Source organism: Trematomus bernacchii, unplaced genomic scaffold, assembly GCF_902827165.1.
Source record: "Trematomus bernacchii unplaced genomic scaffold, fTreBer1.1, whole genome shotgun sequence".
In the NCBI taxonomy this organism is placed as follows: domain Eukaryota; kingdom Metazoa; phylum Chordata; class Actinopteri; order Perciformes; family Nototheniidae; genus Trematomus; species Trematomus bernacchii.
In genome coordinates, this window is record NW_022987696.1 from 178,745 (window position 1) to 206,502 (window position 27,758).

Below are 27,758 nucleotides of genomic sequence, written 5' to 3' on the forward strand. Positions count from 1 at the left end.
GCGTCAAATATAATTTACATTTTATCTAATCGCCGAAATAATCTGCGGTCGCGAGCTGTTATGTGCCATCATGATGCGCATGGTGTTATTTTTTAATATATGAAGCGCGAGCTGTGTGCTCGAGTCTTCCTGCCTGTCGGGCCGGCTGAACTCTGCTGCTCCGGGATGAGGGTCAGCTACATTATCTACGGTGCGTTCGTTAACAGTAACTGTGCGGAGTCACTGTGGCACAGACTGCACCGCTGGTGAACAGCTGTTAGAACGGGCCGTTCAGGTGTTCAGAGCAGAGCGTGAACTGAAAAGTTTTTCTGTCGCAATATTGTTTAAAGTGGACCTATCATGCTATATTTAAATGATATATTGTAGGGCCATACCTATATAAGGTATATTTATACGTTTCTGTTTTCAAAATACCAAACAGATCATGCATTTTAGCCATGCCTCATTTCGCTCTATGTGCTGTTTGCTGTCTACGGGTCTGATTCTGCTGACCACGCCCCCCTGCAGGAGAGGGGAGACGTGCTCTGATCAGCTGCTGGGCTGTCAGAAGAGGGGGAGAAAAAGAGATCTCCGTCCTCCGTGTTTTATTATATAGAGTCGTTATTCATTTGTTTTAAAGCTCAATAAATAACAAAGAAGACCTTTGACCGGCACTTTTCTAATTTTGTCCGGAAGATTTAAACTTTAACGGACATCTTGACCGGCGAAAGAAACTGAAACTGAAACTCTGCCGCACGGTCCCCTCGTTCCTTGGAAGAGGCGGAGAGGTGGGTGTTTGTCATCTGCTGGTGGACTAACCGGAGAGAATTACAGTGCTTGCCTCTGTCACTACCCGATCGGTCCACCTGCCCGATCTGTACTGCGCATGTGCGAGATGGTCCGCCATATTGGACAACATACAGCAACTCTAATAGGACACTTGACACAGTGGCTTTTGGCAAAGCAGAAAAAGAACTGATAGAGATGAGTTATTGTTATTACAACGTGACTTCACTATTATTTAACAACTCTTTTTATTGGGTTCTTTTATTTGGGGTTAAGTACATTGTTAGAATAAGTGAGACATGGATTTAACTTCTGTTAGACAGCTATCATACTGAATAAATATTTACTCTGAATGTATGCAAAAATGTATGGCATATAGCTGTCTAACAGAAGTTAAATCCATTTCTCACTTATTCTGACAATGTATTTCACCCCAAATAAAAGAACCCAATAAAAAGAGTTGTTAAATAATAGTGAAGTCACGTTGTAATAACAATAACTCATCTCTCTCGGTTCTTTTTCTGCTTTGCCAAAAGCCACTGTGTCAAGTGTCCTATTAGAGAACAAAAGCCACAGCGGAGAATAAACAGAAGGGTAACCATGGCAACCATGCGCGGGAAGTCTTCTTCGCTGCTTTTGTGGCAGACTACAGCGCCACTTACAGGCCTGGCATATGTACTACATCGTCTCCAGCGCTTTCGAGCGGCAATGGCCGGCCGTGGCCCAACCCCACATTCCCCTGATAGGTGGAGAGTTGGCCCAATAGCCGTAGCGCCACCGTCCTGACGTCAGGACAGTGTTCAAATCTGGATCAGTTTTGATCAGATCCGTTGCAGCCCCTTTTTTAGAGATTTGGGTATGGAGGAAAATAGAGAGGGTTGTGTTTTCTGACACTTGGTGAGTTCCCTGACACACCGGGGACACATATTCATGTATAAAAGACGTACAAAAGTGCATTTTGCATGATAGGTCCCCTTTAAGGAATCGTTGAGCTAGCTAGCTAGCATACATTGTCACTATCTGCTAACGTTAGCTTTAGCCTTCGTTTTCTAATAGTTTTTTATAGGCTATAAACAGGTGGTATAAGTATAGATATTGTACTTGAGTAAAAGTAGAAGTACTCAGATCTTGTACTTTAGTCAAAGTAGAAGTACTCAGATCTTGTACTTTAGTCAAAGTAGAAGTACTCAGATCTTGTACTTGAGTAAAAGTAGAAGTACTCAGATCTTGTACTTAGTAAAAGTAGAAGTACCAGAGTGTAGGAATACTCTGTTACAGTAAAAGTCCTGTATTCAAAATGTCCCTCAAGTGAAAGTATAAAAGTATTCTCATCAAAATATAGTGAAAGTAGCGACAGTAAAAGTAGTCATTGTGCAGATTGGTCCATTTCAGAATAATATATATGATATGTTTTATAATGATTGATCATGAAAGTGTTCTCAAAGCTGGTAAAGGTGCAGCTAGTTTGAATGACTTTGTATTCTGCAGGGTAGCTTGTGGATTTACTCCAGGTGGAACTAAAGTCTGATTTAAAGCTCCCATGTCATGCTTTTCCGGTTATTACCCATCCCCTTGTGTGTTATGAAGGTTTGTATGCATGTAAACGGTGTGCAGAGTCAAAACCCTCAAAGTACACCCTGTAGCGAGTAAAACTCTAACACAGAAAATACCTCCCCAAAACGCCTCGTTGGAGATACGTCACTGCCCATTTGAGTCTTCCATTTAGTTCCGGGTACCGCCTGATGTCATGCGGTACCCGGAACGAAATGGACCAATCCCGAAGAGCTATGGCCACACCAGCAGCGGCGTGTTCCTCCTCCAGAGGTTCGAAGAACCGGCATTTCACAGACGAAAGCTTCCAAAAACATTGCCCAGTTTGAGGCCGGATATGCACAGCTTGTTTGGACCGTTTGGAGCAGGGGAAGATCTGGGTATACAACCTGTAAGTTTGCATTGTTATTTGTGTATTTATCAAACAAGACTGTTTAAATGTGTAAACTGTGTTGGACTGCTAAGCCATTGACACAGTGCTAACTGTGCTAACTAAGTTGCTAGAGTTTCCATATATCAACTCTAATATCAGCAGATGGCCTTGCATACATGTATCTCATAGCAGGAGAATGTCTGCATTCACACACAAAATACCTATTGACAGTATACTGCGGGTGATTTGCCGGTCAGTCGCGAAACGTAATTACATTATAGCTGGCGTAGCGATCTAACACACGGAGCTTGAGCTAGTTTTGGTCAGAAAAACATTTTTGTGATGCTACGTTGCTAGCGTTTAAATATATCAACTACAATGTCAGCAGATGGCCTTACATGTTTGTCATGGCAGGAGAATGTCTGCAGTCACACACACGGAATACTCATACAGTATACTCCGGTTTACCGTACATTGTGACCGTACATATACTGCATGTAGCTAACGAGGCTAGCTGTATGCTAGCGCAAAACAATGTATTCATGCAAGTTACATTGTATGGTAGCAGAATACCCGTATACGATTGCAATTATAAACACGTTATTGCTAGCCTAATATGAACCACTAGCTTTTGTTCATAGTAGTTTTATTACACTGCATTATAGTTGCCTTTCCTCCAAGCTAACGTTCATATCGTGTTAGCTACCAAGGTAAACAAAGCTAGGTTAGCATATTAGCAGGCAAGCTGTTCATTACACAACTACTACTAACGAATCTAAAACAACTAAGTTTCTCTAATATTTTGTGATTTGCATTTGATTTCGTCCAGCCAGATCCTGGCGGACAATCCATGACGGGGAAGGGATTCTACTACTACTGAGGCCTCGTGCTAAAAGGCACCGCACCGCACCGGCTGTGCGCAGGCAAGAGGAGGAGGAATGGATGATATACCGTGTATATATGTATATTTATGTTCATTTTGTACATTTCTAAAAATAAAGTTTAATGGAAATACTTAGTAGGCCTATCCTTTCTTCCCTGAATTCATATATAGCAAACCATGATTTGATTTCTCATCAAACAGTAGTAGTTTATAACGGGTAAAAATAACTTACTCTTTGTTATGAGAGTAGCTCGTAGGCCACAACGGAAAGACAAGGAGACATACACGAGTTTACAAAACCACGGCACATTTATTGTGGTAAATGCAAAGATAGGTGGTTGAGAGGATCGCAGAGTTAGTCTTCCTGCAGCCGCTTTGGAGAGAGACTGGGGCCGTAGTGTCCGGAGGTGTCCGTGATCGTGCTGATTAGCTTCTTCAGCTCCACCCCATCGTAAGACAAAGGCCCTGGGGCCGTCACACTCTTCTATAACAACAGTTAAAAATATATATGTATATAAAATATACCGCTGTACCGACGCCATGATAAGACTGATGTTACGCTGAGAGCAGCCGGGAAAAGCACTGACATGGGCGCAGCCTCTCTGGTGGTTGACTAATCAGAACGAGTGGCCGAGCTGACCAATCGGAGCACACTAGGCTCACAGGGAGGGGGGGGCAAGAGCTCCAACGAGTCGTTTAGTGGAGAAAGTGAATACTGCTGAATACACATGCTTGACAGAGATGCTGTATGCGAAACCAATGTGAGTTTGGAAAATTGCACAGTATAAATCTATTTTAGTATACCTCAACAATGTAATTATGATCAGTGGAAATGGCCATGACATGGGCCCTTTAACACTTGATTATATTTCACATCATTCATCCACATCTGTGAAGTAACTAAAGGGATTAAATACATGTACTGGAGGAAAAGTACACCATTTACCTCTGAGCTGTAGTGGAGTAGAAGTACAAAGTAGCAACACATTGAAATACTTAAATAAAGTACAAGTATCTCAAAATTGTACCCAAGTATAGTACTTGTTGAGTTTATGAACTTAGTTACTTTACACCACTGGCTATAAAGATAGAAAGACTAAGCCTTGCACAGAGGCATGAAAATACATTTTCAAAATGCTCAACAGTCCTGCCAAAATTATAAACTGACTGCTACACAATTAAAATAAATGCTTTTATACATTTCTATTAGATGTGACTCTTTAGCATTTCTGTTATTATTAACACTGCTGCTTTAGTTGTTCTGACTGCTAAAATCCTCTGTTATTCCTATGTTCCTGTTATGGGGTCGGGGGGGGGGCTCGGATCCTTGTCACCTTTTTCATACCTGATGAGTTTGCATCCCTGACTACAGTTGCTTTAGTGTGTAGAAGCTAGTAAGCCTACTATTTGATTTGTTTTAGATAGGCACAACATGTTTCATATGCAGACCTTATTTTCCTGTTCCATGTTAAAATAAACAATTTTCAGTGGTCATTTTTTTTGGTCATGGAAAATTAGGTAAAGGTCATTGAGAAGTCATGGAAAAGTCATTGAAAATCATTGGTGAAAAAGTGTATGAACCCTGCCACTCACTGATTCCACTTGTTTGTTTGTTTGGGGAAAGAAATTTCCCTGTAAGGGATTAATAAAGTGTATCTTCTTCTTCTTCTTCTTCTTCTTTATTCAGGAACTCCTGCTGCAGTGTGCAGTAAACTCAAATCCACCCTGAAGGAGAGGTTCCAGTGTGTGTTTGAGGGCATTGCTAAAGCAGGAAACCAAACCCTTCTGAACCAGATCTACACAGAGCTCTACATCACAGAGGGGGGGTCTGCAGAGGTCAACAAGGAACATGAGGTCAGACAGATTGAAACTGCATCCAGGAAACCACACAGACCAGAAACACCCATCAGACGAGAAGACCTCTTTAAAGCCTCACCTGGAAGAGATGCACCAATCAGAGCAGTGATGACAAAGGGCGTGGCTGGCATTGGGAAAACAGTCTTAACACAGAAGTTCACTCTGGACTGGGCTGAAGGCAAAGCTAACCAGGACTTCCAGTTCATATTTCCATTCACCTTCAGAGAGCTGAATGTGGTGAGAGAGAACAAGTACAGCTTGGTGGAACTTGTTCATCACTTCTTCTCTGAAACCAGAGACGCAGGAATCTGCAGGTTTGATCAGTTCTCGGTTGTGTTCATCTTTGACGGTCTGGATGAGTGTCGACTTCCTCTGGACTTCCACAACACTGAGATCCTGACTGATGTCACAGAGTCCACCTCAGTGGATGTGCTGCTGACGAACCTCATCAGGGGGAAGCTGCTTCCCTCTGCTCGCCTCTGGATAACCACACGACCTGCAGCAGCCAATCAGATCCCTCCTGAGTGTGTGGACATGGTGACAGAGGTCCGAGGGTTCACTGACCCACAGAAGGAGGAGTACTTCAGGAAGAGATTCAGAGATCAGAAGCAGGCCGGCACCATCATCTCCCACATCAAGACCTCACGAAGCCTCCACATCATGTGCCACATCCCAGTCTTCTGCTGGATCTCTGCTTCAGTTCTGGAGGAGGTGTTGAAAACCAGAGAGGGGGGACAGCTGCCCAATACCCTGACTGAGATGTACATCCACTTCTTGGTGGTTCAGTCCAAAGTCAAGAACATCAAGTATCACGGAGGAGCTGAGACAGATCCACACTGGAGTCCAGAGAGCAGGAAGATGATGGAGTCTCTGGGGAAACTGGCTTTTGAGCAGCTGCTGAAAGGCAACCTGATCTTCTATGAGTCCGACCTGACTGAGTGTGGCATCGATATCAGAGCAGCCTCTGTGTGCTCAGGAGTGTTCACGCAGGTCTTTAGAGAGGAGAGAGGACTGTACCAGGACAAGGTGTTCTGCTTCGTCCATCTGAGCGTTCAGGAGTTTCTGGCTGCTCTTCATGTCCATCTGACCTTCATCAACTCTGGAGTCAACCTGCTGAAAGAAAAACCAACAACCTCCCAGCAGTATGAGGTCAAACTTACACTAACAAATCTCTACCAGAGTGCTGTGGACCAGGCCTTACAGAGTCCAAACGGACACCTGGACTTGTTCCTCCGCTTCCTCCTGGGTCTTTCACTGCAGACCAATCAGAAACTCCTACGAGGCCTGCTGACACAGACAGGAAGTGGCTTGGGGACCAACCAGAAAACAGTCAAGTACATCAAGAAGAAGATAGATAAGGATCTGTCTCCAGAGAGAAGCATCAACCTGTTCCACTGTCTGAATGAACTGAATGATCATTCTCTAGTGGAGCAGATCCAACAGTCCCTGAGATCAGGACGTCTCTCTGAAGAGAAACTGTCTCCTGCTGAGTGGTCAGCTCTGGTCTTCATCTTACTGTCATCAGAAGAAGATCTGGACGTGTTTGACCTGAAGAAATACGCTGCTTCAGAGGAGGCTCTTCTGGGGCTGCTGCCAGTGGTCAAAGCCTCCAACAAAGCTCTGTACGTGAACACATAACTATCCAGATTAAATGTAGTTTTATTTATTCAGCAACAAATAACAGTGTGTAACCAGTTTCTTCTGTGTTACTGATTCCTCTTCAGGTTGAGTGGCTGCAACCTCTCAGAGAGAAGCTGTGAAGCTCTGTCCTCAGTCCTCAGCTCCCAGTCTTCTAGTCTGAGAGATCTGGACCTGAGTTACAACGACCTGCAGGATTCAGGAGTGAAGCTGCTGTCTGCTGGACTGGAGAGTCCACACTGTGAACTGGAGACTCTCAGGTTAGTGAAAAACTGTTTAATCCAATCCACTTTATTTCTATAGCACATTTTAAAAACAGAGGGTTTGCCAAAGTGCTTCACAATGAACATAACATTATAACAAATATAATATTACAAGAATAGATAAAAGGCACTAAAAGGCTATGGACAGACAATAAAAGCATACAAATATGTTACGAACTCTGGAACTCAGGGTATAGGACCCAATTGCACGACCCAGGAGACAGAGGTAAAGTATTTGTAAAATACTTTATTTTCAGGTAGTGAACAAAATAAACACTATCAAATCTCTGAATGAGATGACAAAAAGAGAACAAAAGAAAATCGCTCACGTAGTGAGGAACAAAATATCTTGACGACAAGAAGAGCATAGATCTGACCTAGGCAAGAGACAAGGGGAACAGAATTACAAAATAACACCCATAACAAGACAGACAAATCTAAAAACGTGACAAAACATTAGGATCGTGACAAAATAGGTAGAGCATAGCTCAGACTGACTCGAAAGAGAAAAGAGGTCGGTCTTTAGGCGGGACTTAAAAGTTTGAAGGGTGGGCGACAATTTCACAATAGAGCCTGGGGGCTACCGCTGAGAAGGCTCGGTCTCCCCTGGTCTTTTTCTTTGTTTTAGGGACTACCAGCCGCAGCTGATCAACCGACCTCAAAGCTCTTGAGGGGGTGTACACCTGTAGGAGGTCGGAGATGTACTGAGGGGCCAGCCCATAGAGCGATTTAAAAACAAACAATGCTTCCTGTAAGCAGCCGAGCCGCAGCGTTTTGTACAAGATGCAGGCGTGCCAGCGAAGTCTGGTTTAGGCCGGCATAAAGTGCATTACAGTAATCTGGACCAGGGGTTCCCAAACTTTTCAGCCCGCGACCCCCAAAATAACAGTGCCAGGCGAGCCCTGTCAACGGGGGGGGGGGCTTGTGATTTAATTTAAAGGGGACCTATCATGCAAAATGCACTTTTGTACGTCTTTTCTACATGAATATGTGTCCCCGGTGTTCCAGGGAACTCACCAAGTGTCAGAAAACACAACCCTCTCTATTTTCCTCCATACCCAAATCTCTAAAAAAGGGGCTGCAACGGATCTGATAAAAACTGATCCAGATTTGAACACTGTCCTGACGTCAGGACGGTGGCGCTACGGCTATTGGGCCAACTCTCCACCTATCAGGGGAATGTGGGGTTGGGCCACGGCCATTGCCGCTCGAAAGCGCTGGAGACGCTGTAGTACATATGCCAGGCCTGTAAGTGGCGCTGTAGTCTGCCACAAAAGCAGCGAAGAAGACTTCCCGCGCATGGTTACTATGGTTACCCTTCTGTTTATTCTCCGCTGTGGCTTTCTTTCTCCCTCCCCGAGGCAAGCGTTTGCTCCCGCTGCTTTAATTCAATGCAATCCCTCCCCGTCGAGGCAAGCACTGTAATTCTCTCCGGTTAGTCCACCAGCAGATGACAAACACCCACCTCTCCGCCTCTTCCAAGGAACGAGGGGACCGTGCGGCAGAGTTTCAGTTTCAGTTTGTTTCGCCGGTCAAGATGTCCGTTAAAGTTGAAATCTTCCGGACAAAATTAGAAAAGTGCCGGTCAAAGGTCTTGTTATTTATTGAGCTTTAAAACAAATGAATAACGACTCTATATAATAAAACACGGAGGACGGAGATCTCTTTTTCTCCCCCTCTTCTGACAGCCCAGCAGCTGATCAGAGCACGTCTCCCCTCTCCTGCAGGGGGGCGTGGTCAGCAGAATCAGACCCGTAGACAGCAAACAGCACATAGAGAGAAATGAGGCATGGCTAAAATGCATGATCTGTTTGGTATTTTGAAAACAGAAACGTATAAATATACCTTATATAGGTATGGCCCTACAATATATCATTTAAATATAGCATGTTAGGTCCACTTTAAGTTTTCCGCACTCTCGCGGGAATATCTGAGTTAGATGGTCCGTGAGTGTTCTTTATTGGTTAAGTGTCCTTGGTATGAAAAAGTTTGAGAAACACTGCGCTAGTGGATTGTCAATGGGGGAGCCTCGCTGCGGGGAAATTATACAGATGGCTAGCCCGCCCCTGAAAAATGTCTATGCACACGTTATTATTAATAATAATAATTAAAAAAATAGATTAAAAAAAAATATATATATTTTTTTTAATTTTCAATTTTAATTTTGTAATCATCTCACGACCCCCACTCGGGGTCTCGCGAATTTTGGACAGGAGCCTCAAGTGATAAAAACTGGACTCAACCACAGAGTTGATCTGTTTATCTCATTTAAAAGCACTGTCGATTTTGACGCCCAGATTAGTGACCATGGGTTTTGCATACTGTTGCAGGGAACCCAGGTCAATGGAAGGGACTTCACCATTTGGTCCAAACTCAATGACCTCCGTTTTGCTCTCATTTATATTTAAAAAGTTTAGCGCCATCCAGGCCTGTATGTCATTAAGACAGTCAACCAGGGCCATCAGAGAGCTGGTGTTTTTTTTAGGGGTAGGTATATTTGGGAGTCGTCCGCATAAAGGTGGTACCTTGGGGAATCCACAGGATAGGGGGGCAGAAGACGATGCAAATTCACCAAGCCTAACAGAGAAGGATCTCTGGGACAGATAGGACCTGAACCACTCTAAGGCAGTGCCCCTGATACCCACACAGTGCTCTAGACCAGAGATAAGGATGGAGTGGTCAATCGTATCAAAGGCAGCTGTGAGGTCTAAGAGCATAAGGATGGCAGAGTCACCAGAGTCTGTAGTGACCAGGAGGTCATTGAATACTGTTAGAAGGGCAGACTCAGTACTGTGAAGCGCTTTAAAACCGGACTGAAAAATATCAAAAATATTGTGTGCATGTATAAAAGACTGCAGCTGTAAGAGTACGGTTTTCTCCAATATTTTTTAAATAAAAGGAAGCTTCGAGATGGGTCTGTAATTTGAGAAGACAGAAGTGTCCAGATTTTTTTTTTTTTATCAGGGGTGCCACAACCGCTTGTTTAAAATAAACTGGCACAGAACCGGACTCTAGGCTGCTATTTATAATTGTATGGACATTAGATCCAATAGTGTCCCATATCTCTTTAAAAAGTCGAGGAGGGACTGGGTCTGTGGGACAAGATGAGGGTTTTAATTTAGCAACAATGTCACTAAGAGATGACAACGACACAGGTCCAAACTGCTGGAAGACAGCAGTGCATGTGATGTCAATGGAGGGGTCAAAAGAGGGTGGTGAGATACAGGCTCTAATAGTGGAGATCTTGTCTATAAAATAGCAGAGACATTTTTCACACACCTCAGTTGAAGCTTCAATACAAGTGGATAAAGGAGAGTTTAACATAGCATCAATAGTTTTAAAAAGAACACGAGGTTTGTTTAAATTACTAGAAATAATATCAGAAAAGTAACTCGTCTTTTCAGCTTTTACAATGCTCTGATTGGTTCTCCAACTCTCTTTTAAAATGTCATGAGCTACATGAAGCTTGTCCTTCTTCCACCTGCGCTCAGCCTGCCGGCACTCACGCCTGGCAGCACGAGTGACTTCATTGAGCCAGGGTTCAGATTTAGCTCTGGGGCGCATGAGTTTCAGGGGAGCAACAATGTCAAGAGCTCCAGTGCAGGAAGAGAGAAAGGCTGAGGTTAATTGCTCAGTGTCCAGGGAGTCAGAGGACATAGTATCAGACTGGGCTAGGTTTACAAATGCAGGGGAGAAACTAGCAGCAGTGGAAGGTTTCATCATACGACCGTGACGGACAGGAGCGCATGATTTAAGACTATGACAGCAGTGATCTGATAAAGCTGCCTCACACACATTTACATTTGAAATGGGCAGACCATGGGATAAGACTAGGTCTAATGTGTGCCCATGCTCTTGCGTGGGGCCAGAGACATGTTGTATGAAGTTAAAAGCATCTAGAACATCAAGAAAGTCTTTAGCTAGTGGTTTAGAGATACAACAGACATGCACATTAAAATCCCCGACAATTAAAACGCTGTCATAGTTTGTCACGATACCGGCCAATAGTTCAGAGAACTCCTTTATAAAGTATGTGTTGTACTTGGGCGGTCGGTAGACCACCGCACACAGTACAGGATGAATCCGTCCCAGCTCAAACAGGCTCAGTTCAAAGGAGGAGAATGAGATAGACGGCGTGGGTTTGCAGTATAAACTGCTCCTAAAGACAGTCGCTATACCTCCTCCACGACCCGTGGTCCGGGGACAATGAATGAAACTGCAGTCCGGAGGCAATAGCTCTGTAAAAGCAACAGACTCACCCGCAGATATCCAGGTTTCCGTTATAAAAAGCACATCCACAGCATGTGACGTGAAGAAGTCCTGGATGATGAGAGTTTTGTTTGCGATCGATCTCGCATTTATCAACGAGCCTTTGGTTGGAACCGGGGCAACAGTCGCGTGAGTTTCACAGCCCAGCGACCGAAGGTTGCGGTGGTTCACTCCATCAGGGCAGGGGGGGGGGGGACCACGCTAGCCACTCTTTCACCCTGACTAGCCGGCCACTGCGTGTGCCTCGGCGTCTCCGGGGTAACGAGGGCCCGCCCCGGAGTAGGTGTGCAGGTACATCCGATAGAAGGGATGTTCCTGCTGTGGCTCAGTGGACAAAAACGTGGACAAAACGTGTGTGTGTGTGTGTGTGTGTGTGTGTGTGTGTGTGTGTGTGTGTGTGTGTGTGTGTGTGTGTGTGTGTGTGTGTGTGTGTGTGTGTGTGTGTGTGTGTGTGTGTGGGTGTGGGTGTGTGGGGGGTGTGTGTGGGGGTGTGTGTGTGTGTGTGTTTTCAGGCTGTCAGGATGTCTGGTCAGAGAGGAAGGCTGTGTTTCTCTGGCTTCAGCTCTGAGCTCCAACCCCTCCCATCTGAGAGAGCTGGACCTGAGTAACAATCATCCAGGAGACTCAGGAGAGAAGCTGCTGTCTGCTGGACTGGAGGATCCACTCTGGAGACTGGAGACACTCAGGTATGGACACAGAAGAGGCTTCTCAATTCTTACATTTCCCCTCCTCGACTCCTCGGTCCTCCGGTAGTGACCCGGAAATGAATTTTAGCGCGCCATGTTGAAGAACATCTAATTTCTCTAAATGCACATCGAGGACCGAGCATCGAGCGTCGAGGAGGCTCTCTGGAGGAGCTCTAACCGAGGAGACACTGATGGCTCCTCCACGGTCCTCCACGGATGCATTTCCGGGAACGGTGGAGTCGTGACGCACGGCCGGACTTATCTCAGCCAATGACAGCTCTGCATGCATCCCCTGGATATTATTTTAGTAACTGCTTTCATCGCGACGGCTGTGAGGTGCAGAAAGCAGAGCAGTGTGTATAATATATATCACTCAGTATAACAGGCCTACTCTCTTTATTTGCTTTAGTTTAGTAGATATCTACAAACAAAGAGTCCAGATGTTTCTAAAACCATTTAGTGCTTCACATAATAAAATACACAACGGCTGTAGCCTGATGATATGCTTTAGGACCTGTTGTAGGTGCGTGTGGTACAGTGTGTGCGTAGATGCTGCGGACAGACGGGTCTCAGTTGGTTTGGTGTCCTCTGCTTACTTTTAATACTTGTAAATACAACTTTTGGCCCGTAATTTCAATTCCCCATTTCAGCGACCAGAGAGAGGGGGGGGGGGGGGGGATATATCCAGTCTCTAATAGTGTTACGTTATTATGAGAGTGCTCTCATACTTTAAAGTGTGTGTGTGTGTGTGTGTGTGTGTGTGTGTGTGTGTGTGTGTGTGTGTGTGTGTGTGTGTGTGTGTGTGTGTGTGTGTGTGTGTGTGTGTGTGTGTGTGTGTGTGTGTGTGTGTGTGTGTGTGTGTGTGTGTGTGTGTGTGTGTGTGTGTGTGTGTGTGTGTCCGCATCTGTAGCCTGTTATTGTCTCATTATACCGCACTGTCAATGAATCAAAGTAAGTATATAAGTGGTCATGAACACATCTGTCCATCAGACAGAGGGCTGCTGTCATCATTAATGGACGTCTCTTTAAAATGACCGCTCAGAGGAGAGGAGTTCTCATTTCTCTAACCGCCTGCTGCTTCCCCTCCTCTCTCCTCGGCTCCCCTCCTCGACTCCTCCGCTCGCATCTCCTGTGGGCGGGACTAAGTCTCGTGGATAGGAGTCGAGGAGGGGAGTCGAGGAGGGGAGTCGAGGAGGGGAAATGTAAGAATTGAGAAGCCTCTAACGTCTCTGTCTCTGACTGAGGGACTCTGCTTCCAGTTTAATGGTGGATTTGAGTGAAGGTGTATGAAGTTGATTCTGACTGTGTTTCTTCCTGCAGGATGGACCATGGTGGACTGCAGTGGTTGAAACCTGGTCTGAGAAAATGTGAGTGTGTTTTCAGTTTGATTCCTCAGAGCTGCACAGGTTACACTGCACATGAGATCCAGAAACACAACAAAGTGAACACAGAACCAACAGAATCAACAGATACACATTTCTTAACAGAAAGATCTCTTCTTCTTTTCACTGTTATAGGTATATTCTGATATTCAGGGTTTGGAGGGTTACTTTCAAATGTATTCAGCTCCAGTTCCTAAAGACCAGTTTAGAAATGTCCTCAGTACGCTCCCCCCCCAGGCTCTGGTTACTGCATACAGAGAGTAACACAGGAACTAAAGGGGAACAGCAGATTGAGGCAGTGACATGTTCAAACTAACAGGAGAACTCACAATGCAGAAACAAAACTCACCAGGTGTCCACCTGTGCATTTAAAGAAGAAGACTTAGGGTGCGTTCACACCAGCCTTTTATTGTCCGGTTGAATCGAACCCTGGTGCGTTTAGCCGCTTGGTGCGGTTCATTTGGGTCGGTGTGAACACAGTCCGAGACCTCTGAAGTGAACTAAACAACCGGACTCTGGTCCGCTAAAAGAGGTGGTCTCGGACCGCTTGCTTGTGAACTCTGGAGCGGTTCATTGCTGGTGCGAACGCAGTCCGCACCAAAACATAGGAAGCGTAGTATTTACGTGTCACAACAACGCGGATGTCTTCAAAAATCTTTAGCGAAAGAGTCTTTCAAGACATCCGCGGTTGTTTAGTTAAAGAGTGAAGCAGAATTAAGTGTTGAACAGTGTCGTGTAAAGTAAAAATGCTCCGTCAACTAGGCTACATAAAATTAAGAACACCTGTCGTCGGTGAAACGCCCTCCTTACTGCAGAACGTCTCTCATTATATGTGTTATAATGTTTTTTAACGGACGTTGTCTGATTATATAATCATATGCGCGGGCCGCTAGTGTCTGTTGATCTCCAGATTAACAGCAGCATGAGATTAACCTGCCGAAAGTGCCGATGCTCTATGGCGGAGGCTCCGGTACAAATTGCCGGGATTTGCGTTTTTACCCCTTAATGTCTGACCAATGGTTGAACAGCATTTCTGTGCACATGACTTGTGTTTAAAGTTTATAGTCCGTTTGAGTTTTGCCCGTGTGAACGCAAACCAAACCTTCTGAAAAATGAAACGATGTAACAAACTGTGGTCTGGTGCGCACCAGAGAAGCGACTATTAGGTGTGAATGCACCCTGAAAGTAACGTCTCTGAGCACCAGGAGAAGTGCTTTATAAATACCATGTCTTTATTATTACTCTAAATGATAACCAAGAAGCAGATTCAGGCAGTTCCTCTACCTGTTCCAAGTACTGGACTACACACTTTCTTTCAATCTCTAAAACACACTTTTTGAAAGCAGAGCTTATTTTCTCAGAACACTAAACACAATTCACACAAAGTGCAAAACCCCTGATATATCCTGCAGAAAGAAGCCCTGCAGCAGAACTCCAGAAACACTCACCAGAAGCTAACTGCTAACTGCTAACTGCTGCCCCACATGGCTCTCACTTCACTGACAGGACAAGACTCTGTGTCCAGCTACGCACTGTGGAGCTTCATCTGAAGCTACACTTCTACTTAAAGCTTCAACTTTATTCCTCCTGCTGAGGTAGATGGCCATTTTAGCCTGCCCCAACAAAAAATAAAAAACGGACTTTTGCACTTTTGCTTCTGGCTGTACCTACAACCCAAAATGAACATTGACTTAGAAAAAACCACATTAAACAAAATCAACATCTGAGTGAGTAACTGAAAAAGACAAAGGAGTCGACCACATTCTGTAAAGCAATGAAAAATGTTTTCCCTCTGTACACAGAAAGGACAGGCGTCAGACACTGTAGGGTTGATCACTGAAACAAACGCATTTACCGCTACCGCAGCGTGGAGAACCCTCCACTGGAGGTCCCCACCCCTCTTAGTCAGCGGAGGCTTGTAGAGCGCTCTCCACTCAGGCCTCTGAGCCTCCGTCAGGCCCAGGTGGGCTCTCCACTGGGTGTCCACTCGCTCCTGGAGTCTGCTCTGATTCAGCACCTTTGTCACCAAATAATAAAAGGTTTTGTTGGACATGGTGCTAAACTTAAAATCGGTAACATTGTTCAACTTTAACAAAAAACCCTCACAACTGAGATCAGGAAAACATAGCATCTCTGGAAAAGAGTCATTGTCATTTGGAGACTTCAGTCCGTTGCCGTGAGCAGCGATCAGCGCCAGCTCTGATTGGCTGAGCTGCTGTTTCCAGCTCTGCAGCAGGAGGCTGACCACCCGGACTGACCTGAGGCTCAGACGTGAGGCCAGGCCTGCAGCGTTGTCCAGGCGGGGGCCACACACCTCCACCACCTGGCCCAGCGTGAGGATCCTCTCCTCACAGAGTCTCTGTTGTAGAGAAGGCCCTACTCCACACACAAACCGAGATCCACGGACCACCGGCTCTCTGAGGAGCCAGAACAGTGAGCCAAAGCACTCTGGTCTCTCTTTTCTGAGTAGTCCCCACACCTTGAAGAGACCTCCATAGAAACCCGAGAGATTATTCAGGCGTAATCCTTTCAGGTCCATTAGGAACAACGACTCAGCCAGACCCAGCCCACCACAGCGCTCCAATAAGGCCCGAGCTACGGGTCTCCAGACCAGGTCAGCAGGTCCAGTCAGGAACCTCTGGACGAACCGGAGCCTGAAAGCAGCCCCTCTGCTTGCCAGGTGAACCAGGCCATGTCCCCCCTCCTCCTTTGGCAGGAACAGGACGCTCTGAGAGACCCAGTGCATGCGATCCCAGAAGAAGTTTGGGGCGGAGTGGCGCAGCGGGCTGTGCGTTTGATCATCAGATCAAGGGGGCGTTGGGGAACTCCAGTTCGAAACCTGCCACCGCCGCCACTGCGTCAGGCCGTTGTGTCCTTGGGCAAGACACTTCACCTGAATTTGCTCCTGTGGGTATTGTCCACAGTACATGACCGTTACATGTATGAATGTGTAATGTGTATCTGTAAAGCGCTTTGGGTCATGGAAAAAGCGCTATAATAAATATAAGGAATTATTATTATTAGAAGTCCACCATGAGAGCCTGCACCCTGGACAGCAGGTTTACGGGCGGGTCGGTGCATGCCAGCCGGTGAGCCAGCATGGAGGAGACAAGGTTGTTTAAAATAAGGATACGCCCTTTAAAGGAGAGGTGTCATGCTTTTCCGGTTATTACCCGTCCCCTTGTGTGCTATGAAGGTTTTTATGCATGTAAACGGTGTGCAGAGTCAAAACCCTCAAAGTACACCCTATAGCGAGTAAAACTCTAACACAGAAAATACCTCCCCAAAACGCCTCGTTGGAGATACGTCACTGTCCATTTGAGTCTTCCATTTCGTTCCGGGTACGGCATGATGTCAAGCGGTACCCGGAACGAAATGGACCAATCCCGAAGAGCCGTTACGTTACGTCCGCGGAGCCGTTACGTTAAGCCCCCGCTGATTGGTCCAAATTGACCGATCCACGGACTTCCTCACACACACATCTGTGTGGAGGGAGCAGGCAGCTCAGCTGATTTCTCCCCCCTGGCTGCAGGCTGATAACAGACAGTTGGGATCGCGGCGAAATTCTCTCTGCAGACCCATTCTCACAGCGTTTATCAACCTTTTTCTTACTCAATATCAAGACACACTTATTGTTTTTACTTCGGCTGTGACTTTGTGTGTGCTCAGGATGAATTTGGCTGTGTTTCGCTATGTATCCTAAACAAGGAAACAACACCTCCATGGAGCTCAGCGCGATTCACAACGTCCCGACCAATCAGAGCACACTGTGCTCACAGGGAGGGTGGGGGCTGGAGCTATTGGAGCTACAACGAGCCGTTAAAGGCAGAGAGTGAAATTCAGTGAATACACGTAGTTTACAGAGATGCTGTATGAGAAACCAATGTGAGTTTGGAGAGATGCACAATATAAATCTATTTTAGTAGACCTCAACAATGGAACTATGATCAGTGGAAATGGCCATGACACCTCTCCTTTAAAAGAAAGTTTGGGAAGGATCCACTTCCACTTCTTTAACCGGCCTTCCACTTTCTCTATAAGCCCGTCCCAGTTTTTCAAACAAAACGTGTCATCACCAAGATAAATACCCAGGTACTTTAACCCTGCCCTTTTCCAACCAAGGCCCCCAGGTAACAACAAGCTGTCAATGCTGCCCTCTCCTACTGCTAAGGCCTCACTTTTCCCCCAGTTCACTCGAGCAGATGAGATTTTGCAAAAATTGCTCACAGTTTCAGTTAAAACATTGATGTCATCTTGTTTTTTTAACAAAGACCATTATGTCGTCCGCATACGCAGACAATTTAAAAACATCCCTACAGCCAGGAAAAGAGAAACCCTGTAACTTTTACCTTAACCGGTGTAAAAAAGGCTCTATGGCCAGGGAGTAGAGCATCCCGGACAAAGAGCAGCCCTGTCAGATTCCTCTCTGAGCTTCAAAAGGAGCACACAAACTACCGTTTATCTTCAGTACACTCTCAATGTCCCTGTACAAGACCTGGATCTTGGCTATGAGACCAGAGCTGAACCCAAAAGCTTCCAGCGTCTGCCACAAGTACTGATGCTCAACTCGGTCAAAAGCCTTTTCTTGGTCTAGAGAAATCAGACCAAGCTCACAGCCCAATGAACCGGAGAGGTCCAAAACATCTGGAATTAGAGTCACGTTGTCAGTTATCAACCTGCTGGGTACACAGTATGTCTGGTCTACGTGAATGACATGCTCCATCACTTTTCTCAGCCTCGTTGCTAACACTTTGGAAAGCAGCTTGTAGTCGGTACAGAGTAGAGACACAGGACGCCAGTTCTTAATCTCCTGCAGGTCTCCTTTCTTAGGGAGGAGAGTGAGCACAGCTCTCCTGCAACTCAGAGGCAACCTCCCGTTACTTAGACTGTCTCTGAGCACACTCAGCAGGTCGTCTCCTATAACCGGCCAGAGAGCCTTATAGAAGTCTGCAGGCAGGCAGACATTTAGCTTATCTGCTAAGGAGAGGGCCCGCCAGATTCTTGACATTCAAGGCCTAGGAGACAGCAAGCCATCCCAGCTCATGGAGAAAATGCTGAATCTCCTGGGGGGGGGAAGATCCCCGGATCTTGTTTATGGAGACGTTCCTGCGCCACTTGCCTTCCCAAGTTCAGACGGCGCTAGCCAACACGTCCATTACGGAGCCCCGCGCCTTGGCTGAAGAGGGTGACCGTTTTTTCCTGGCTACCCAGCAGTCCGGTGCAGAGGCGCTAGCTGTGACGCCCAGTGCCCCCTCACCAGTTAAGAAGGCTTGGGGGAGGCTGGACGCTACGGTGCCAAAACGGCGTGGAGACACAGGAGAGTGTTTTTTCCACGCGCGGTTCGGGGCCAGGGCGTATCGCTCCCTGCAGTTACAAACCTCCGGGAAACGGGGGAGCCGGCGCTTAGTAGTGGCCCTGAGCGTTGGCGGCACGAGCAGGCTTCTCTTCGTCAACGACAGAGTCTCGGGAAGTTTGTTTCTGTGTGACACGGGCGCTCAACGGAGTGTGGTTCCTGCGTCGAGGGAGGACGTCGCTCGTGGGGGACACGGACCACGGTTGACGACGGCTAATGGCGGCCCCATTCGCACGTACGGCGTGAGGCCTATGTGTTTGTGTATTGGAGGACAGCGGTTCAACTGGGATTTTGTGACGGCAGACATTTATTTTCCCCTCCTCAGGGCAGGCTCACGGACTCCTGGTGGACGTTAAAAATAAACGCTTGGTTGATGCCTTGACGTTTTCCTCCCTCGTGTGTACGCTCGGCAAGGCGGCGTACGACGGGCTGTCAGGCTCGCTGTCGGGGGCGGACACTTTTCTCAGGCTGTTGGCTGAATTTACAGACCTGACGCTGCCCACCTTCTCTGCGCTAACCACCAAGCATGGGGTGGAGCACCACGTCACCACCGAAGGTCCCCAAGTCTACCCCAGGGCCCGGCGGTTGAACCCTTCTTAGCTTGCAGTAGCGAGGGCGGAGTTTTCGACCACGGAACGCCTGGGTATTGTCCGTCGGTCTGACAATCCTTGGGCCTCTCCTCTGCACGTCGTTCCCAAGCCGAACTGCGGTTGGCGCCCGTGTGGGGATTACCGCCGTCTCAACGACGCCACGACACCTGACCGCTACGCGGCGCCGCACATTCAGGACTTTTCAGCGCATCTGGCCGGTACGCTGGTGTTTTCTAAAGTGGACCTGGTGCGTGGATACCACCAGGTGCCCATGCATCCCCTGGACATTCCCAAGACGGCAGTGATAACGCCGTTTGGACTTTTCGAGTTCCTGCGGATGCCTTTTGGGCTCAAGAATGCCGCTCAAACGTTCCAGCGCCTGATGGATTTGGTGCTGCGGGACTTGCCTTTTGTGTTCGTCTACCTGGACGACATACTCGTCGCCAGTGCTTCTGTGGAAGAGCACCTGTCCTACCTCCAAGCCCTTTTCACGAGGCGCAGCCAACACGGGTTGATAATCAAGCATGCAAAGTGCCAGTTCGGGGTGTTTGACATTGACTTCCTTGGGCACCGCGTCACCAAAGGCGGTGCAGCACCCCTGCCGGCGAAGGTTGAGGCTGCTGCGGCGTTTCCTCGCCCGCTCACAGCTCGGTCGCTCCGTGAGTTCCTGGGGATGGTGACTTTCTATCACCGTTTCATTGCCCGGGCCGCCCACATTATGCGGCTGCTGTATGAGGCGTTGAAGGGTAAGGCCCCCATCCAGGAGATCGACTGGATGGCGGATGCTGAGGTGGCTTTTAAAGAGGTCAAGACCGCGCTGGCTCAGGCGGCCCTGTTGGCACACCCGTCATCCACGGCTCCCATCTCCATTACCACAGACGCATCGGACTACGCTGTCGGTGCAGTGCACGAGCAGTGGGTGGAGGGCGCTTGGCAGCCACTCGCCTTTTTCAGCCGTCAGTTGACGCCCAGGGAACGCAGGTACAGCGCCTTTGACCGAGAGCTCCTTGGACTCTGGCTGGCTGTGCGGCACTTCAGTTTTTTGCTGGAGGGCCGTGAGTTTTACAAAAGAGAAAAGGTGCTACATTCACGCACATTGTTACAGATGTGGAAAGGAAAACTTTGAGGAAAAGCTCCTCACTGGGTCTGACCTCTGCTCCTCCATCTCTCTCTCTCTCTCCTCCTCCCTCTCTCTCTCTCTCTCCATATATCCATTGCTGTTGTAAGCAGTTCTTACATGAAGCCTTGTTCTAGTGCTTCCATCCTGATTGCTGAGTCCACAGTAAAGCAGTTCAGTCTTTATGGTCATGTGACATGTGTATTTATGAATGGTTCATGTGTGTAGCATGTTTAATGGCAGTGTTTTGAAAATGGCAAACTAGTGAATATGTCAGATTTCTGTGTCTTACTTAGAGAACCGTGTGCAGTGTTTTACAAAAAGTGCAAAGTTGGGTGCAGAGCTGAAAATGTGTTTAGAGTTTTGAGCTCAGGCTCTTTGAGTGTGAGTTTAACTAATTATGCTTTATGTGAGATTTTAGTGTGTTAGCAACTGAAACTGTAATATCATTGAAACATGTTCCTGTGAAAGCTTCTTCACATGAGACTCTTTGGATAGTGACAGTATATCAACAGCTGGACGCTGATGCTGTTTCCCTTTTCTTATCTCTTATTTTACAATAATAAGTATTAGGTCTGAGATCATTGATGGATCACCTACTGATGAAGATCAGGTTGTTAGACATCATTCTCAGTGAATATGAGACGTCAGTCTGAATGACTTCCTGTCAGTGATTGTCAGTAAAGTAGTTAATAAATGAACAGATGATAACCTGCAGCTGTTCTCTCCATCAGATGCCTGTGAACTGGAGCTGGACACAAACACAGTAAACAGGAACCTCAAACTGTCTGACAACAACAGGACAGTGACATATGTCAGATACGAGGAGCAGGTATATCCTTTTCATCCAGAGAGGTTTGACTTCTACGTACAGCTGATGTGTAGAGAAGCTCTGACTGGTCGCTGTTACTGGGAGGTCGAGTGGAGAGGAGTGGTTTTTATATCAGTAACTTACAGAGAAATCAGCAGGAGAGGAAAGAGAGAGGACTGTGAGTTTGGAAGGAATGATCAGTCCTGGACTCTGGAGTGCTCTGATGGTCGTTACTCAGTCAGGCACAATAAGACAGGAACATTCCTCTCCACCTCCTCCCACTCCTCCTCTGGTAGAGTAGCAGTGTATCTGGATCATGCTGCTGGCTCTCTCTCCTTCTACAGAGTCTCCTCTGGCACACTGATCCACATCCACACCTTCAGAGCCACATTCACTAAACCTCTCTATGCTGGGTTCGGGACTGGGCCACATGGTGCCTCAATATCTCTGGTTCCTCTGCAGGTCTGAGAGGAGAGAGGGGAGAGGAGAGATGAGCAAGGAGAGATAAGAGAGAGGAGATGGAGAGAGGAGAGAGGAGATAGGAGATAGGGAGAGGAGGGGAGATAGGAGAGAGGAGGGGATTTTATACCTTAGCTGGATCTCTTATGACGCTGATTTTTAAGTGCTTTGACTAGTGATTGCCTTAAAGTAAATCTTTAAGCTGCAAGCTGGTTTTGATTGTATAGTTTGATAAATGAGATTAACTAATGATTAAATGTTAAAACATATTAGTTTAAAAATGTTTTGCTGTTATGTATCTGTGATTTTATATGTGTTCATTATTATGCTTTTGACAAAAAGATGCTCCAAACACCGACGAGAGATGAATTCTCTGTTCTGATTGGCTGTCTCAATCATTGTGATTGAATGTTTCAATCTTATCATGTTGTTCTTAATGTGATTGTTATTGATGTAATTGATGTTGTGTAAGTCCACACTCAAATCTGAAGATTCCCATTGATTTAAGTTGAACCAAATATTATTAGACTAAGGTTTTGTTTATCAAAATTGATAAAAAGAGAGGAACTGTTGGGGAAATATTTTCCAAGCCCCCTAACTTTGACCCAGTGTATCAGTGTGTCCTGACTGAGCGCACACACCTGTAACCTTGGCTGCTGTGCTCTCAGTGTTCTGTCTCCCTGTTCCTGCCTGTTGGATCAGCTGATAGAGGTGTTATGATTCTATCTTGTTATCCACAATGTTGATTATTCTCTCTGAACTAGCTAAACACATGGGTCTGGGGGAGAGTTCTTCAGAATTGATTGTAGCATCTCAACCTGTGGTCAACTCACGGCCCGTGACATGTCTTGTGAATTCTCCGGCTGAAGCTCCAAATAAACCGTCAGTGTTTGCCATCAAAGCTCCAGCTCTCCTCGTGTCTCTTTGAGTCCTGACTCCCATTGCTTCAGAAGTTTCCTCCACAATGCGTAAATCGTGAGAGAATTATAATATATATGGTGGAAAGTAATGCGTAAAAGGTAAAGGTATAAATAATAGACTCAGGGACAGTTTCAATCAGACTATTGACCACCTGAGCTCTGTGAAGAACATCCATGAGAATTCATCTGTTCTCATCAAACTATTTATTTATCTAAATAGTTATCACCGTGATAAACCTTATTTAATTTAATCTTACTGTACAATATTACATTTTACATTCTGTTCTTGTATATATCATTTTCTATTTACGTGTATATAGACTAAATATAGAAACATTTAAAGTAATGCAGAAATGGTAATCAAAATATTGAAGTTGTTTTGGTACATTTAGTTTGGCACACAACACAAGACAAAGTCAGAGGTTAAAACATATGACCTATAGGAAATGTAATCAGTAACCCCATCCAAGTATCACAATAAGTACAACAACTTGATTTAACCCCAGTTACTTTTGGATGAGCCCAATATTCAATGCAAAGCAAATAAAAGACAAGAGAACATACTGAATATCATATATCAAGCATCATCAGTATTTCTGTTTAACCTCTTAAGTCCTGAGCCTGTTTTTCAGGTCTCAGGCTCGAAAATATCATTCCCAGAACAAATGACCATAACTTCACTTCTAAAAGGGTTAAATTAATAATCTTTTTTCTCAAAGCAATGATAAACCTGTGAGTTGGATGTAGAAGAGTCAGAATCAATATAGAATTTGGTAACACTTTATATTAAGGTACACAAATTCACCATGAACTAGTTGTTAATTAACATGCATATTAGCAGTATATTGGCTCTTTATTAGTCATTATAAAACACTTATTAATGCCTTATTCTGCATGACCATATTCTCCCAGTAATAGGCCATTAGTTGAGAGTTTTTCCTCAATAACCCTCTAATTAGTGCTTATTTATTGCAAGTAAGGAAGTTGTTGTACATGAGTTTGGGTCTTAATATGCTCTGCTCAATATGGGCCTAATAAGGCAGTAGTACCACAAGAATAGTAATTCTCTCATAACACTTAACAAATATGATCTATTCTTACGTAACAAGACATGAAACTATAAGTGTTAATTAAGTCTAAATAACTCAAAATTAGGCATTTATATCTAAGAACATGTTCCCTATTCTAAAGTGAAGTCTTGTTCATAACCAATAAGCTAGTAGTTTGACTCTAATTGACCTGAACAGGTTCCCTATTCTAAAGTTGCCTCCTCTTCACACTTTGTAAATACATGATAGCACACAACTACTGAAATTAACCTCAACAGTACATGAACAAAGTAGGCACACGTTGAAATATCTGTTTTATTAATGACCCACTATAGAGAGGTTCAGACACATACCAAAAAATTTCAAGTTTCTCCAAGGCTGAGAACACATGTAGCCTGTACTTTTTAATAAAAACAGATTTTTAACAGATTGTATGTATTTGTGATCATACTGTGTGACCTGCTTGTATGTACTTACACAATAGGTGTACTGTTCTCTCTATGTGTTGTACTGTCTCAGTGTGAACATAGATTAAAGAGCCAGCCAAACTCTGTTGAGAGCCAGGGAATGAGCAGCCATGCTCCTTTATTGACTTATTTGCAGTCCGGAGTGAAACTATAAAAAAAGACGATACAAGGCACTTAATGATCTCATACATGCAAGTGTAACATACACAGATTAACACATGGGACCGCTAAGTGTAACCAAGGTAAATATAGCTAATGCTAGCTGTGCAATAAGCATGTGTACAGGCTAGTATGGCTAACGCTAGCATGTATGCTAACGCTACCGTGTATGCTAATATTTATTTATTTATTTTGTTTAGTGCGAAAGTGTAATCTGATCTGACAAAATATATTAATCACCACTATTTAACACATGTCTGGTCATTGGAAATATAAAAAACAATCATTAATTGTACATCTGTAAACATCTGGTTATTCAATTAAAAGTTCATCTTTGTACGAGAGCTGGGAGAACATGTCCGTCAGTCTTCCTGACTCGTTCTCCTCCTCCCTTTATGACACCGAGCGTCTCCCTTACGCAAAGAAAATATATTTCCCCATATATTAACTGTCAATATATTGCATTATTTTGTTTTCTGATTTACTGGTTAATTGAAAAGATTTAATAAAGGAAATCTTGCTGTTGGCTACACCAACTGATACTGATTAATAATCAACATGAAAAACATATGTATTCATATCTACAAAATATATTGAAGATATATAGAATAATATATTGTGTTAATATATTACAATATATTGATATATAGAATAATATATTGTGTTAATATATTGCAATATATGGGATAATACATCAGTAATTGCCGCTTTCCATATATTGAGTAATATATGTAAATATATATAATATATTGGTTGTGTATATATGTGAACATACATTTACTATATATTAACATTTATATGGGGACATGTATGTACTCTATATTCACAAATATATGGGGACATGTATGTAGTATATATTCACAATTATATGGGGACATGTACTATATATATTCACAATTATATGGGGACATGTACTATATATATTCACAATTATATGGGGACATGTATGTACTATATATTCACAATTATATGGGGACATGTACTATATATATTCACAAATATATGGGGACATGTATGCACTATATATTCAGATTTATATGGGGACATGTATGTACTATATATTCAGATTTATATGGGGACATGTACTATATATATTCACAATTATATGGGGACATGTATGTACTATATATTCACAATTATATGGGGACATGAACTATATATATTCACAAATATATGGGGACATGTATGTACTATATATTCAGATTTATATGGGGACATGTATGTAGTATATATTCACAATTATATGGGGACATGTATGTAGTACATATTCACAATTATATGGGGACATGTACTATATATATTCACAATTATATGGGGACATGTATGCGCTATATATTCACAATTATATGGGGACATGTATGCACTATATATTCAGATTTATAAAAGACCATGTACGTACCATATATTCTGAACATGAGTGCAATATATGTTCACAATGAGGAGAAATGCATGTTCTGATAAAAAAAATCTTTCATTTCATTTCAAACCTTTATTTATGCAAGTGAATCCCATTGAGATCATTGATCTCTTTTTCAAGGGTGACCTGCTGCAAGTAGGTTCCACATGAATACATATAAACATAACAGAAAAACAAAAAAGGACATCATACAGCATATTTACAGTGACTACAGTTTACATAGCTAGTAACATTTACAGGTTCCAACAGTTTCCGATTGGATAGCATCTATCCTTGCTTTAAAAACATTTAGTGGAACCAAATTGCTCAGCTTCCATTCCTTTTGCAGACTGTTCCAAGTTAGCGGAGCTGCGCATCTAAAAGCTATCTTCCCTAAGACAGTCCTAGCAGTTGGCACATTTAATAAAACCACAGCATTCGATCTCAGGCAGTAGCCACTTACAATTCGCCGTGAGATCAGAGAGCTGGTAGAAGATGGTAGTTTATCCAACATGGCTTTGTATATAAAAATGTACAAAACAAAACAGGACTTGTTCCTGTAAAAGAAACCTAGCCTAACCCTCAGTTTTTTAAGCAGGTTATTGACATGAAGTTTAAAAGTGAGACAATCATCAAGCCAGATACCAAGGTATTTGTAACAGGTAACCACTTTGAGTTTTATTCCTTGCGTAGTTACAATATCTAAAACAGGCTCTGGTGTCTTTTTAGCTTTTGAAAAGAGCATTACCTTGGTTTTATCAACATTTAAAAGAAGCTTAAGCGCTGAGAGCTGAGTCTGAATAATGAGAAGCTTAATTTGTTTTTTTCTATCAATGTGTAACAGTTATCAAAATACTCATTAAAAGAAGGACAAGGAAAGAATAAAAGAAAAGGCCTATAAACAACACATTATGTAATGACTCAAGACATTTTTTGTAATTATGTAATAAAACCCACATTTTGTAATAATCTGCTGCATTCTGTAACAGCCTGAACGCAATATAAAATACATTTCCCTGCATTTTGTAATAAATTATTACATTTTGCAATGGTTATTACAAAATGCGTGAGTTGCCCTTTTAAAAAACTGTAATATTCATTATGTAACCATAACCAAACTGTAAATATATCCCAAAATTGATGTTGATATACATGTTGGCTATTGAATATGGTAACACTTGATCTAGTTTTGGCCAATGAAAGATATTCTACTGAAATATTTTAAATTATGAGTGAGGATGATTCATGGTTGAATAAATAAATAAACAGTTGTAATGTTATTGTTTGCAACTCATTTTGTAATAACCACAGCAATATGTAATAATATATTTCAAAATGTGGCGACATGTATTACATATTTGCATTGAACTTGTTTACTACATAATGGGCAAATTATTACAAAAGGAGGTGTTATTACATAATGAAGGGAAAATGTATTCCATTTTGTATAGGTATAGTTAATAAACGATGCATTGTTATTTCATACAGGGCCAAAAAGAGCAGTCTGTTATCCTATTTAACAATCTTGTTTTTTGTTTCACCTGGACAACTTTAAACATGAGCTGATCACTCATTAAAACAAGGTCCGGAACAGGGCCAAAAAAACAGTCTTGTACCCTATTTAATCGTCCATCTTGTTTTTTTTGTGCCTTAACTCACAAATTCTTGTGTTAATGGATGTTCTTATATCTGATGTCTTGGTCCCTGGATGGTGGTTTACTACAGCATCTGTGGAACAGAACAATTACAAATAATTAGAAGTTCACAAAA

The 27,758-nt window shown here is 44.0% G+C and overlaps 1 protein-coding gene across 4 annotated transcripts in view; it reads left to right on the forward strand.

Annotated features, from left to right (window-relative positions):
- Positions 1 to 22,077, forward strand: part of LOC117489249 (NLR family CARD domain-containing protein 3-like) — a 46,300-nt gene extending 24,223 nt beyond the window's left edge. For all 4 annotated transcript variants that reach the window (XM_034138445.1, XM_034138447.1, XM_034138448.1 and 1 more), the window contains 5 exons: positions 5,260 to 7,051; positions 7,154 to 7,327; positions 12,112 to 12,285; positions 13,606 to 13,652; positions 21,462 to 22,077. In XM_034138445.1, the coding sequence (XP_033994336.1) occupies positions 5,260 to 7,051; positions 7,154 to 7,327; positions 12,112 to 12,285; positions 13,606 to 13,652; positions 21,462 to 22,006 (2,732 nt within the window). In that variant the 3' untranslated portion in view covers positions 22,007 to 22,077. The remainder of the gene's footprint in view (positions 1 to 5,259; positions 7,052 to 7,153; positions 7,328 to 12,111; positions 12,286 to 13,605; positions 13,653 to 21,461) is intronic.
- Positions 22,078 to 27,758: the final 5,681 nt, after the last annotated feature.